At 36.8% G+C, this 14,678-nt stretch overlaps 1 protein-coding gene across 16 annotated transcripts in view; it reads left to right on the forward strand.

Annotated features, from left to right (window-relative positions):
* FBXO38 (F-box protein 38) overlaps nucleotides 1-14,678 on the forward strand; it is a 65,102-nt gene that overhangs the window by 3,730 nt on the left and 46,694 nt on the right. For 7 of the 16 annotated variants that reach the window (XM_024994352.2, XM_024994357.2, XM_024994360.2 and 4 more), the window contains exons 2-5: nucleotides 4,685-4,875; nucleotides 8,924-9,057; nucleotides 11,585-11,748; nucleotides 11,951-12,116. In XM_024994352.2, the coding sequence (XP_024850120.1) occupies nucleotides 4,748-4,875; nucleotides 8,924-9,057; nucleotides 11,585-11,748; nucleotides 11,951-12,116 (592 nt within the window). In that variant the 5' untranslated portion in view covers nucleotides 4,685-4,747. Of the gene's footprint in view, nucleotides 1-188; nucleotides 395-421; nucleotides 4,165-4,650; nucleotides 4,876-8,923; nucleotides 9,058-11,584; nucleotides 11,749-11,950; nucleotides 12,117-14,678 lie in introns of those variants that run through there. The other 9 variants (XM_024994353.2, XM_005209599.5, XM_024994354.2 and 6 more) reach the window with 8 other exon arrangements.

Here is a 14,678-nt window from a genome sequence, read left to right on the forward strand (position 1 = left end):
TTACCACTGTGCCACCTGGGAATCCTCCCCAAATAACACCTGTTGCTGCAAATAATAGTCTCTATATATTTGTACTCGTTATTTATACTCACCTTTTCTTACCCTCCATAACTCCTCTGCTAAACTTTTCCTATGTGTCATCTTTATCTACTGCTGATAACTGGAATTTCCCTCTTTTCCCCTTTCAGCCTATTGCTGTTTTGGACCGCTCCTACGTTGCTGAGTTTCTCAAGTGACAAGTGGTGATATTTTGGAGAGAAGGGTAGGAGGAAACCAAGACATAGAAGGCTAGTCATCGTAGTTTTCTGCTGTCACCTGCTTTTATCCTTCATTCCACTGAAAGACAAGCAGCAGAGAGAGAGAGTGCACATATAAGAGACTTCATCATCACTAGGTCTCTATGTCTTTCATAGTGTTTTCTTCTCAAACAGGGATACCAGACCCATGTACTCAGTGCTTAGGATTAAATGCTCTCAGCATAGTCTAGTCATGTATTTCACTCAAGTGATGATGAAGCCAGCTTCAGTTGAAACAGTTGTGTGGGGTGTTTTGGTTGTTGTTGTTTGTTTTCAGTAAAGTTTGAGTGGTGGTGAGGGGAAAGAATTGAGTCTTTGAAGAAGTCTTTAATGTCCTTAACACTGCCAGGAGCACTACTGGGACTGGAGAGGACTTGGCGATTTCCCCTAGGTATGGGTCCTGAGCTTTAAGCCCCTAGGTGGAGGATGGTAGTCTTATCCTTTACCCCAGTGTTCATCTCCACGAGTCCCTTCCCCACTGAAGGTTTGTAGCAGGGGCATCACTACTCCACTTGCTGACAAATAAGTAGCTCTGTGACCAAGTTTTCAATTCTAGACTTGATATGGGAACTATATATACAATTTCACCTAAAGTTTTGTTACAGTCCTACTAACTTAGGCTCTTTGGTAGTTAGTGTTAATGCATATTAGGTTAAATGGATCTTTGTGGGCTTGCTGGAGACCTAACCTGACCTTTCTATAATGTATAATGTCATATCTGAGTAAATATTTTTCTGAGTTCTAAACGAGGGAAATTATATAAACTCTGTGATATTTAAGGAGCAGTCTATTTGTTTAAAATTTCAAGTGTATGTTGTGCACTGGAGCTACCAAATCTGATTCACACAAAACCTCAGTATTGCAAAATAAGGAGCGATAAAAAGTGGAATCATAAGATGAGGGTAGCAGATCTACACCACTTAGTAAAAGGAGGATGAAGAGCCAAGAAAGATTTTTACTTAAAGGATGAAGTCAAGAACATGGTATCCATGCATGATTAGAGTTAGCAAAGGTGAGGGTGTAAAGGGTGATCAGATCAGATCAGTCGCTTAGTCGTGTCAGACTCTTTGCAACCCCATGAATCGCAGCACGCCAGGCCTCCCTGTCCATCACCAACTCCCGGAGTTCACTCAGACTCAACGTCCATCAAGTCAGTGATGCCATCCAGCCATCTCATCCTCTGTCGTCCGCTTCTCCTCCTGCCCCCAATCCCTCCCAGCATCAGAGTCTTTTCCAATGAGTCAAGTCTTCGCATGAGGTGGCCAAAGTACTGGAGTTTCAGCTTTAGCATCATTCCTTCCAAAGAAATCCCAGGGCTGATCTTCAGAATGGACTGGTTGAATCTCCTTGCAGTCCAAGGGACTCTCAAGAGTCTTCTCCAATACCACAGTTCAAAAGCATCAATTCTTCAGCCCTCAGCCTTCTTCACAGTCCAACTTTCACATCCATACATGCAGGTGCTAAATAACATAACTGGAGAATTAATCCATGGTTGGATGGGTCTGTACTGATTAATAGTCTTGTCACTGTGTTTGAATGCCTCAGGGGTAGCTATTTTGTGTTCTTACTGGAGTGTGATTATATTTTTGCCAGGGTTACAGGCTTGTTGCTGAGATCGTTGAGTGCTGTGGTGGCAAATAGAATGCTCATAGGAGCATGAAATGGTTCTTAGCAGCTTTGCTGCTGAACACATATGGAAGAATGGAAAGATGATGGATAGTTACACATTAGATGTATGATTTACTACGAACGAGGACTTGTCATCACCCAGTGGCAGGAGATTGAGATTCTTTTCCTTTTCCTGGCAGAGACATAATCAGTAAAATACTATCCAAGTTGCTATGGGAGAAGCATATGTTAGTGAAGTATTACAGGGACCTCAGAAGAGAAGTTTTAGTAGGAGACATTTTCTCAGAGAACCTAACGTTTAAACTAGATTTTGAATAATGCCTTTAGAATAATGCCTTTCTAGCAAAAAGAAAAAGAAAGGGGAAGGAAGGACTTTATAGCTGGAGTTAGTGCTTATTAGGAATAAAAGATGAATGTTAAATAAATGCATGAACTGAGATTGGTGTGGCTGGAATGAGCAAGTGGTAAAAATTGAAAGATGAGATTGGAAAGGTGCTTGATCAGATTGGAAAGACTTTATACTCTGGAAACTAGGATTTCTTGTAGGCTGATTTGGTTTCTGTTTGATCATGTGTATATATTTCTTTAAAAACAAATTCAGTCAACTGTAGCTCATGTACCTACTCTGTAGAATTCCTTCAAGCCATAGTACTAAGTTCATTTTAATATTAATCCATCCACAATTCTAAAAATTTATTTCTTTGGTTTTCCAGGCCATAGCTGATTAGAAGCAGCAAATTAAGAGGTTTGTGTGTGTGCTTGGGTGGAGTGCAGAGAGAAGCAAGCATGCTGACACCTGCCATAATTCACAGTGCATAGCCATTCAGTGAGAGAAGAAGAGACCAGAGTATACACACACATGCACACACAAAAATATAAGAATTCACTTAGCCTTGTAGCTTTCTCCCATTGCTGAAGCAAAGGAACCCCAGGAACTCCATATGGTTCACTAATCCCTGAGAATATATTGCAGAATATCATGTATATTCATATTGATCACTTCAGGTCATCAAGAAAAGGGGATGCTTTTATTGACTCATCTCTGTAAGAAAATGGAAGCACGTGGTCCACTTCAGAAACTTTTGGTATACCAATATAATTAAGAAAAAACACTGGTGCATAAAAGGGAGCAATCACTGTAAATGAGAGACTGACAGATTTGCAGCAGCCATTCTTTGCATCACTGTAACATGATTAAGTTTAAGCTCTGAACTCTAGAGTTCTCTCACTTTGAGTGCAGCTAATTTTTCAGAATTTTACCAGAGATAATTCATAATACTATTTAAATGACACTATTATTCTTGTCCGGGGGGTTCCATGGACAGAGAGGTCTGGTGGGCTGCAGTCCAGCGGGGTCACAAGAGACCACATGGACGTGACTGAGCACAGCACAGTCAATATTCAGTAATAGAAGAACAGTTCAGTAAATTTTGCTATATATTCACTTTCTATTCAAATTCAGTTACTAAAAAATAGGATTTTAATAGCACAGGAAATTTTTCTCATGTTGAGTGACTATTTTACATGAACAGGTAAGTGAAGTGAAGTTGCTCAGTCGTGTCTGACTCTTTGCGACTCCATGGACAGTAGTCTGCACCAGGCTCCTCCGTCCATGGGATTTTCTAGGCAAGAGTACTGGAGTGGGTTGCCATTTCCTTCTCCAGGGAATCTTCCGACGCAGGGATCGAACCCAGGCCTCCCGCATTGTAGACAGACGCTTTACCGTCTGAGTCACCAGGGAACAAGTAAAACTATATATATATATGAGCTCAACCAGGTTAAAACATGCACAGAAAAAATGATTAGAAGGAAATACACTGGTTGCCTTGAGTGGTGTAACTTTTCTACATCTTTATACTTTTCTGTACTTTACAGACTTTCTATAATGAGCACACAGTAACTTTATAATCAGAAAATAATAAAGATTTTATATAAAAAAAAAAGGACACTTTTCACATAGTTCTCTCTTAACCTAACCTACAAAATAAAACAAACCTCTAGGCGGAAGTTCGCTCATCTGACTTTCCTCTTTTCCCCCACTGTGGTGTTCCTCCTTTGTCCCTTGCATCACCTCCTCCTTCCCTCAAACAAACCATACATGCGTTTAATACAAAAGTGAATTAACTTCTGCTCCTTAATATTTATGGGAGAGAGAGAGGAGAAGGGTAGTTTTATTCTTCTTCTGAAGCTGCATATAAAATTAAGCAGTTTTTTGGGGGTTTTGTTTTTTGTGGAAAAGGTTATTATTTTTTAATTAAGTTCTTAAAGGGATATGTGACCCACTGGTGGAATTGGATCCCCTCACTGTTACTGGTGGGAGAATTTAAACAGTGGTTCCAAGTTCATAGAAATAATCTGGGCTGACCCAGGACTAGAATCTAAGAGTCTTCTACTTTCTGCTGTTAAGGGCAATCCTAGAATCATAAGCACCTGTATCTAGTTTAATGATCTTACCTTACACATGCGGAGAAATTGAGTGAATTAGCTAGGAAGCAACAGTACAAATAGAATTCAAGACTCCCTACTCTTTGGATTTTTGCTCATTCTAAATAATTAGTTTTTAACCTTTACTTCTCTTCAGAAAAAAAGATACTCTGTGCCTTTTGTGTAATATTTTTGTTAATTTGAATGTAGCCTGTATCATTGTAATAGCACCCTCTGTATTCTAGAATAGACATTGTTTTATCTGTGTTTTATAAGGATAATTTCTGTCTGGGTTTGGCATGTTTTAGTCTCCTCTAATCACTGGTTGCTTTCAGGTGCTTTGAAATCAAGTAACCAAGAGGGGAGATTTGCTCTTTGATCCTGGAGATAACACAGCAATGGGTCCACGAAAGAAAAGTGTTAAAACGTGTCTCGTGAATAATGAAATTCCTGAGGAAGCAGTATCCGATGAAACAAAGGATTATATGAATCAACTTTCACATGAAGTGCTTTGCCATATTTTTAGGTAAGGTTTTGTTTGGTTGATTTTCACCTACCTGGAATTTATAGGTAGAAGCAAATCCTAGAGCTGTCTGTCCAGTATGGTAGTCACTACCTACATGTGGTGTTTAAATTACAGATCTGGTGTGGCTAGTGGCTACTGTATAGGATGGCACAGACAGTGAAGAATGTTCCTTTGTTGCAGAAAGTTCTGTTGGGCAGAAATTATCTAGATGGTTAACATTCCAGGCTTCTTAGAATTCCTATTGACTGATAGACTTGTTGACTTTTATTATTACAGTACCATTTGTGTACAGCATAAGACAGTGTTTCTGACTTTTTGATTACAGTCCACAGTAAGAAACAACATTTTGCTCAGTGTGCACATATATGTAAGTAAATGGAAAAAAAAAGTTTTGTGAAATAATAACCACTATATGCAGTGTACACATTAAGATTGTTTTGACAAATTTTTTTCCAAACCTTTTTTAAAAATTATATTTTTATCTAAACTGTACTTAACAACTGTTACAAAAACCAGAAACAAATCCAAAAAGACAACCAAAAAACTCTGTCATCATAATTTCTCCTGCTCTGTTCTTCTTAACATATTTTGTCTCTGGAATGAGAGACCAAAGTTTGACTCTTGAGTCTCATTTGCTAGCTGTGGACCAATGATAGATATAAAGATGTTATTATGAGGATTCAGTGAGATAATTATTTTTTTTAATTTGTTTATTTTTTAATTGAAGGATAATTGCTTTACAGAATTTTGTTTTCTGTCAAACATCAACATGAATCAGCCGTGGATATATGTATGTCCCCTCTCTCTTGAACCTCCCTCCCATCTGAGATAATTTTTTAAAGCACTTTATACACTGCATGACACAAATACTTGGCAAATGTTAGTGATTATGACTGTGTTGTTCCTCTTTTTCATATTACTACATGGCCTTTATCATTTCAGTCACTGCTTTCTATTCCACTATGATGTAATTACCTTTATTCTTATATTTCATCTGGATTACTTCTAATTTTTCTCTTAAATAATGCAATTAACTTCTCTAAACATTTGAATTTTCGATTATTTTAGATTATTTACTTAGGGGAAATTTCCACATATGAAATTCCTAGAAAGGTTTTCAATTTATAAAAAATTATTAAATATTTGCAGATTATATAAAATAGTGATAGAGTTACTTTGGGGAACCATTAGGCACTTTATTTTTTTTTTCAGTATAAATTTGCCTCAGTCTTTGTCTTCTGCAGTTTGTTATTCTGTCAGTGTAGTTTTTGTTCAGTTCTGTCTGGTAATAGAAGGCCCAATTAATAGACCTTTAAAAAAAAAAAAAAAACATAGCAAGATGATACTAAAGTTAATCTGGCAGGAAAAATCCTATAGCCAAAATTTTCCAGAAATAGCCTGACCCTGGCAGATGTTCAAATGTATTCTAAATTATAAAATAATTAAAGATTTGGTATGGGAGAAGATAGCCAGCCAGTTGGGTAAAACAGACTCCATATATGGGCTCCATATGTGGATTCAAATATATGTGGGGATCGAGTTTATGACAGACTAGGTATTCACGTCAGTGAAGAAAAGCTGAGTGGATTATTCAGTGATGATGTCACAGCCTAAAAACTATTTGAAGAAAATAATAAAACATGTTCTTATCTCTCTGACAACTGTATTCTTTTTTAAAATATTAATTTATTTTAATTGGAAGCTAATTACTTTACAATATTGTGGTTTTTGCTGTACATTGACATGAATCAGCCATGGGTGTACGTGCTGACAACTGTATTCTAAATGTTTCACTGAATTAAACAATGAAACTATTAAAATTCTAGAGGAGAGCATAGGTAAATAGGGATTTGTGTTTGTTGTTTGTTGACTAATGGTAGGACATATTATGAACAAATTTGATCATATTTTAAATTGATAGTGGATTCGATTTTGGAGTTCAAACACAAAATGGCAGTAGAAGGAGTGGAATCAAGGATGTACCCTAGTTATTTGATCATATTATAAATTGATAGTGGATTTGATTTTGCAGTTCAAACAGGATATGGCAGTAGAAGGAGTGGAATCAAGTAGAAGGATGTACCCTAGTTTTTATGAAAAAAACATGCAGCAGATTGGCAGAATGTAGTGATAACTGTGAACTAAGCTGAGTGCTTGAATTTGGTCTGAGATGTTTATTCTAAAAATAAACATTTATTTTTTTAGGCTTCTAAAGTTTTTATTTGAAGATTCTTTTTGTAGCCCTGTACTAACTGTTGAGTATATTTTCATGAAATAAGAAAAAACTATGGTTTCCTTAAAAGAAACCCAATCTTTGCTGTACCTGCCATGTTAAACACATCTTTTCTAAAACATGTTTGATCTGTCTTTTGAACTCCAGCTTTTTAACCATGTATCTGTGGAGTAAAAATACATTGTTTATCTAATCTTCATAAAATTGCTAATGTTTCTATTTCAAGGGAGTGTAATATTAAATAATATTAACTAAGGCAAATACTTTGGGTAAAAATTAGTGATATGGGGGAAGATTTTAGTGGCAAAAGTTGATTTAGAAAACAAATTCAATTTTTCATTGTTTATAAAATGCATGGTAATGTAGTTTCTGAAAATTATTTGCATATCTGAGAAATAGAAACTGTAGATTAAGTTGGCAATAATTTTTTTTGGTAGAAAATTTGACTTTATTTTATTCGCTTTATTTAAATAGTTATAAAGGAGAAAGCAAAGGGGCCAGGTATAGGTGGGGGGAAATAGAGCAGAGAAATATTCAGCAGGCATACTTGGATTTTCCTTTAGAATTAGCTTAATTTTTAGGAAATAGATGTACCTGTTGACATCCATGCTCTTCCACTCTCTTATCTAACTGTTGACATTTTTTTCTGGTTAGCTTTTTGATGAATTTCACTACTTGTAAAGTGGAATAATGGTAGCACCTAGTATATCAATGAGAGTTTTAGCAGAAAGCAAGGTATACTTGGCTGGAATTTGAAGATAATGAAGGAATCATTCAGAGATGTGTAGGTAGGGTTAAGGGAACACGTAAGAGATGTTAAAGGATTCATTCAGCTAGGGGATTAACAATAGCATAAAGCTTTTGCCCTGCCTTCCACTGGCCAGTCAATTCATAAAGGGATGGGTGGGGGGCTGGGGAACACGGCAGAACAGAGAAGGGAAGAAAAAGGATTGCGGGAGGGCTGTGTTGCAAACAGGAAAAGAACGTAGCTTGCAAAGTTGTGAAATGAAACAGTGGCTATAGTACAGTGTCTGTGATGCAACACCAGGTCAATAAAGAGGAGCTTTGCCTTTTTTCTTTTCCCTTAAATTAACCTGGGTCTGTTGAGAAAGAGAGATGAGATTTTTCTGATCTTTCAAAATATATAATATATTCATATTACTGGAAACAGAACAAAAGTAGAGGTTAGTTGAAATGTTTCATGAAGGAACCAGATAACAGGGGAGGTTGGAAAAAGAAAATTGTAATTCAGATGAGTTTATGCTTATGCAGTACTTAAAGAATATGTGATTATAAGGTAAAAGATCTAGGGAAAAAGGTACACTGTAAACTTAGTATACAGATCTGTTGATGAAGAAGATAGTAGAGATTCTTTGAGGTGGTGAACGGGAGCAGAAAGGAATATTTTTAGCCACGTTAGGAAATGGATTCTATAAAACTATAAAATAATATAGGTTAGGTTTAAATTAATCATTTCTCTCTAATCTTTTTAATATTCCCATATCACCGTACCTTGAAATGTACTGACTTTTTTTTTCCTTTTAGATTTTCTTTGTTCTTATAAGGAGAAAGGCAGGATTTATACAATGCTATATGGAGGGAGCTCAACAGTTTTTTTGTATGCTTAAGTATTTGCTAATTTTTTTCTTTTTTTTTTTTCAGTAAAATGCTATGTATTTAATCTTAAAACCTGGTAAATATTCCTAGGGTTGTATTTAACTTGAGGCAGGAGAATGGAGGAAGGAAGAAAATAGCCTGTCAGTTAGATGAAGTAATTACCCACTTGATAAATCCAGGTTTCTTTCTCTTACAAAGGTACCTCCCCCTGCAGGATATCATGTGTATGGAGTGTCTTTCCCGGAAGCTAAAGGAAGCAGTCACCCTGTATCTGAGAGTTGTGAGGGTTGTAGATCTCTGTGCAGGGCGATGGTGGGAATACATGCCAAGTGGTAAGTAAATTTAGCCTGTAATGTACAGTGAGTGGAGCCCCACTGGAAACTAATAATAGTGTTCGTATCAAAAGTTACTTGTTGCTTTGGGATAGTCTAACACTTTTAGAAGGTCTATACTAGGTCTTGGAATTTTCTCAAATTATGCCTTGGCCTTGCACGTGAAGAACTCAAAAAAGTTAGTAGCCTAACCTTAAAAAATGGACCTCAGGTAAAGAGACCACTGGAAAAAGTCAATGACTTTAGTTAAGCGGAGCACACCTAAAAGGGAAGAATTAATATTAAGAGCTAATCAGGCTTCTTTTCAGTTAACAGCGGTCCTTTAAGTACTCCACTTTAATGCTTAGCAATTTTGAATGTCTTTTTAAACTACCTTTGATCAACAATATTCATATCTTGATATTTTGAAAATGTGCTAAAGCCATGGTGCTGGGCAAATTGGAGTGGTGGGGAGCTTAATAGAAGTGAAGGGCTGAGGAGATTATTGTCTTGCTCTGTTCTGTTATGAGGAACAGAACAGACTGCCTCTGAAATACTGAGATGTTGTTCAGTTTGGGTTGCTACAAGGCCTTTTAAGAGTTCATCAGTCAACTGATAATTTTGTCACTTGATCAGAGTTATATCTTTTTCTGAAGAACACTGCAAAGACTTGAGGCTAGAACCTAGCTTGGTGTGATGTTTTTATCTTCAGATACTTTAAAGAAGCTCTTGTAAGGGAAGAGGATTTATCATATTGCAGAGATAGAGAAAAGAAAAAATTAGGGGCAATGTGAAAAGGGCTGTTATTTGTTTTATTATTTTGCTTTAACAGAGGTTAGGCCAGTAGGATGGAGAAGGAAATGGCAACCCACTCCAGTGTTCTTGCCTGGAGAATCCCAGGGACGGGGGAGTCTGGTGGGCTGCCGTCTATGGGGTCGCACAGAGTCGGACACGACTGAAGTGACTTAGCAGCAGCAGCAGCAGGCCAGTAGGAATTGTGGAGATGGGGTTAATGCACTAAAGAGACAGGATAGCAGAGCTCCCATGTGGTGCAGTCTTCCAATGAAAATCTCTGCCCCTTATCAAACTAGAGAAGAATGTGTTTTTACATTGCTGGCTTCTTTTAGACTGTGATAAATACCTGTGAGCCCAAGGCTTTCCATCAGTGTAACAAATGTAAAAAAGTGAAATCAAAAGTCTCTAGCCTAAAATAAGATCTCACTAACCCTGCTTTGCTAGTGCCACTTGGGTCTAGTCTCTGGAGTTTATACCCTGATTCTCTATATAATAATACTAAATAAGGTTTTTATATAGCATTTTATGGTTTACCTATGTGATATTCTTGGACTCTCCCACCAAATGTGTAAATGTGGAACTTTACCCATTCTTGGGTGGGAGGCAATGTGTAATACACAACAAAAGAGGATGGCCATTGGCAAAGGTAATTTCATTTTTTATATTTTTTAATGGGGTGATAAACTTTTTTATTGGGTTGTGAGAGTAGATATGTGAAATGATTAACACATTGAATGGCTTAATCAGTAGAGTTACTATACAGAACAATAATGAGGACTATTGTTATAATTAGAGAGACCAGGTAATCTCTGAGGTCTCTTCTTAATCTTCATTATTTGTGAATTTGGAGTTTACACAACATCTTGACTAGCCCTGTACAACTAGAACAACTTTTGAAAACTGTAGTAAGACTTAATGGTTTGGAACTTTTATTCTTGAAAATTATTATTTTTATTATTAGTGAATAAACAGTTGCCTTACTGATGGCCTCCATTAAAAACAGAAATTAAGATACTTATCTCTTTACTTACCAGGCACTAGCAGCTCATACTATGGAAGTGTTTCTCTCTTCCCAGTCTGGTGGATTCCCACAATGGCGCACAACTGGCCTTTGAGATAAATAGTTTTCTGTCAGCTCAGCATCCTCATAGTTTGGATCGCTTATGTTCTCTTAGCTAATTTGCATCTGTCTTGTTCAAAAGAATGAATTGTCTAAAATATCCTGGGAATGATGTTAAACACAGGATAGAGCAATTGTCGTGACATGGGTACCTAAGAGAACCCAGTTCGAGAGGGGATTTCGGTTAGAACTGTGAGCTTCCTGAAAATGGGGATCCTGTCTGTCTTATTTTTTGGTTGTGTGCTCTGTAGAGCATAAAGGTTTTATGGACCAGAAAGTGCCTTTGGGGAAGGAGAGTGGTGGTCAGGTAGGTTGTCCTTCGTCACCACCAGGTCCAAGTCATCTGTGTTGAAAGTATGGTGTTCCTAGTTGAAGATGTCTGTTCTTTAAAAGCAGCAGCAGCAACAACAACAAGAAAATAAAAAGCCTCAACTGTGAAGTATCAACTCAAAATAGGTGGTGTTTCTAATATATTTTCTGTTCCTAAGGGAAATATTTTCTGTTTAACTGTTTGTTCAACTGTAATGTTAGCCTTATGAAAATTTAAAAAGGAAATCTTTTTGTTGTTGTTAACATTTGATAAAAATTACAAGTGGCGATAAACTTGGCTCTAAATAGTTGTGAACTTCTTAGGCTTCACAGATTCCAGTTTTCTGACACTACTAAAGAAGATGCCAGATGTCGAACAGCTATATGGCCTTCACCCTCGATACCTTGAGAGGCGAAGGGTACGGGGCCATGAGGCTTTTAGCATTCCAGGAGTTCTGGAAGCTTTGCAGGCATGCCCAAACTTAGTGGTGAGTGCACTTGGTTGAACATTTGACATCAACTGATGAATGAAGCACTAAATTAAAAGAATGGTAGAACATGTTCATGCAAATTTCATTCATAACGAACTTTTAAGTTCCACTCCATACTTAGGATCTTATGATATAGAAATAGAAGCTTTGGATGCTAAATAAAAGCCTTTCTTATGCTTGCTTTGGCATTATTTTGTAGGGTGTGGAAACTTCTCACTTGGAATTAGTAGAATCCATTTGGACATACATGCCACATGTTCATATTTTGGGGAAATTTCGTAACCGTAATGGAGCATTTCCAATTCCTCCTGAAAATAAACTGAAAATTCCTATAGGAGCCAAAATTCAAACTTTACATTTAGTTGGTGAGTACATGTTTCTTGGGTTGCTTGTGACTCCTTTAAATGCCATACAGCTGAATATTAGTGGAAAGGGAATAATGGGGATTTTAGAAATAGCTTGGTGATTGCTGATGGCAACCGAGAGGGGTAGGATGGGGTGGGTGGTGGGAGGGAGGTTCAAGAGGGAGGGGACATATGTATACCTATGGCTGATTCATGTTGATGTGTGGCAGAAACAATATTGTAAAGCAGTTATCCTCCAATTAAATTTTTCTTTAATTTTTAATTAAATATTTTTATTTTAAAGTACATATATGAAAAAGAAAAAGAAATGTTTGTGAGACTTGCATAAAAATTTAGATTTCCCACTAAAGAGCCTTTGGGGCCAGGGGCCTGGTGGGTAGGTGAGAAAACTACTATTTCAGAATTAGTCTATTTTCATTTAAATAGACAGTTTGAGTAGTTTGGAAAGTTGTTGGGCTTTTTGTGTTTTTGATTTTTTGAATGAGCTGGAAGCTTGCCCCTGTTTTCTGATACCCACCCTTTGCTCCTAGTTCTACCCTTTAGAGGAGAGTTTAGAGAATAGTTCTCTAGAACAACTTACTGTGATGATGGAAATGTCCTGTGTTTGTAGTATCACATATGGTACCCACTGTGGCCAGTGAAACAGAAGAACTGAATTTTTAAATTTTATTGTAGTGTATCAGATAGCCACATGTAGCTAGTGGCTACTTTATTATCCTCTTCAGTTCTAGAACATGACAGAATAAAAAATCTTAGGTAAAACTCTTAAATTTACTTGTATCTTCTCTAAGCAGAAAACTCCCCCATTTCTTTAACCCAGAGCTTCTGGAAAACTGCCACTTCTCTTTTTCTTGAGAAATAAGGAGGGAGTGGTCTTTTTCCAAAGACACCTTATTTGCAGTCATCATGGTGTACATTCTTCATCTGAATATTCTCTGAAATTGTGTCCCAATAATTTCAAACCTAAATAAATGATAAGGACAGATATTTTACAAATTTAATTTGTTGTCTTTGGCTTAGATTGCTGAAAGGAATTTCAGGGTGGTTGGGGAGGACTCCTGTTACTATAGTCTGACCTTTAATACTGATTAAGTATTTTATTTAACTTGTACATATTGAGTATCTGCTGTGTTCCAAGCATTCTTCCAGATATTGGGGATGGTCCTGAAGAACTGAATATTTCTGAAACTGGGAAGGGAGAGCAGCAAGAATGATAAAGAGTAGGTCTTAAAAACTATTTAGATGCAGTTATGGGAGACATGCAAAGCTCTCTAGCAGTCCTTCCTTTACAAGATGAATGAGTGGTTCTGATGAAAGACTTGGATATCTAGTTTGAATTTGGATTTTTAGATAATAAAGGAATTCTATAATATCTGAAGTTTATAATATAAGCTCTCTAAAGTCAGAGACTGTGGTTTTATATCTATATTTTCCATGTTTCCAGTTCATTGCAAATATAAATACTTGGTAAATTTTGTTGAAATGCATTAATTCATTTGATTAATTCAACAGTTTAACACTGTGATGGTGATACAAACGTGTATAGTAAATTAATGAACATGCTGGGGAAGACAGGTAATTGTGTCCTTTGTTTATAGAATGGATTTGGGATAAAATGTGGATTGGGCGTAGAATATAACTGTCTTGTCTGGGTCTGTCTCACCCTTGCTGCCCTTGGGTTTCCTAATCAGAACTACCACCATAATGGTAGATGCTAAATATACCTTTGTGAGTTTTGCGTCTTGAGTCTCAGTCTGTACCTTACTTCTGCTTTTCTTCCTTTGGACTAATCACCAGTGAGTCCAGTGTTTACGCATAGTGCAAAGCTAAAGCTATCTATGGTTTTTTGGGTGGACCAGGTTAAGGAGTAATGCTTACAGTAGAATGTGTAGAATTTAGCTTTCAAAGAACCACCGATTTAAGTACTCCCAATTTTGCTTTCTCTAGTTGCTGTTGCTAGCAGGGCTTCTACTGACTCAAGGTTAAAAATTATATTAAACTGATTTTGCCAGCTGTTGCTTTCTAAATGTCATCACTCTGGATCCTTGAATTTCTTTCTGAGAATTTGTCACTTCTTTGCTGTTCCCTAATCTACAGTGTTTAGACTTTGGGGCAAGTTCCTCAAACTGCGTCCTTCCATAAGAATTTTCAAGTTACCCATATTCTCTCTTCTTCCATATCTCTTGACTTATCCTCCTACAGTACATCCCCTTTTCTTTCAGAAATGGTCCTCTGCAAGTATGATTCTTGGTAACTCTTGAAGAGTTACAGAGTTAAGAGAAAAGCTTGTGTGTATAAAATGTTGAAATACTTTATAAATCCCATCTTTCCATTTTCCTTTTCTAAAGAAATTACAAAGTAGTCTGTTTATTGTTTGTTTAAATTGTTCTTTACAAGCCTGTTTTATATAAGCTTATCTTCATAGGAGCTAACTAGGTAATTTGTTCTGATGAAAATATCCAGGAGGGATATATTGTCAACTTGAAAAATAGACTGTTGGACCTGTACACAGCAAACAGTGTCTTAGTGGTTTTCTTGTTTTTTTTCTTTTTGTGTGTATAT

The sequence above is a fragment of the Bos taurus genome, chromosome 7, assembly GCF_002263795.3.
Source record: "Bos taurus isolate L1 Dominette 01449 registration number 42190680 breed Hereford chromosome 7, ARS-UCD2.0, whole genome shotgun sequence".
Classification (NCBI taxonomy): domain Eukaryota; kingdom Metazoa; phylum Chordata; class Mammalia; order Artiodactyla; family Bovidae; genus Bos; species Bos taurus.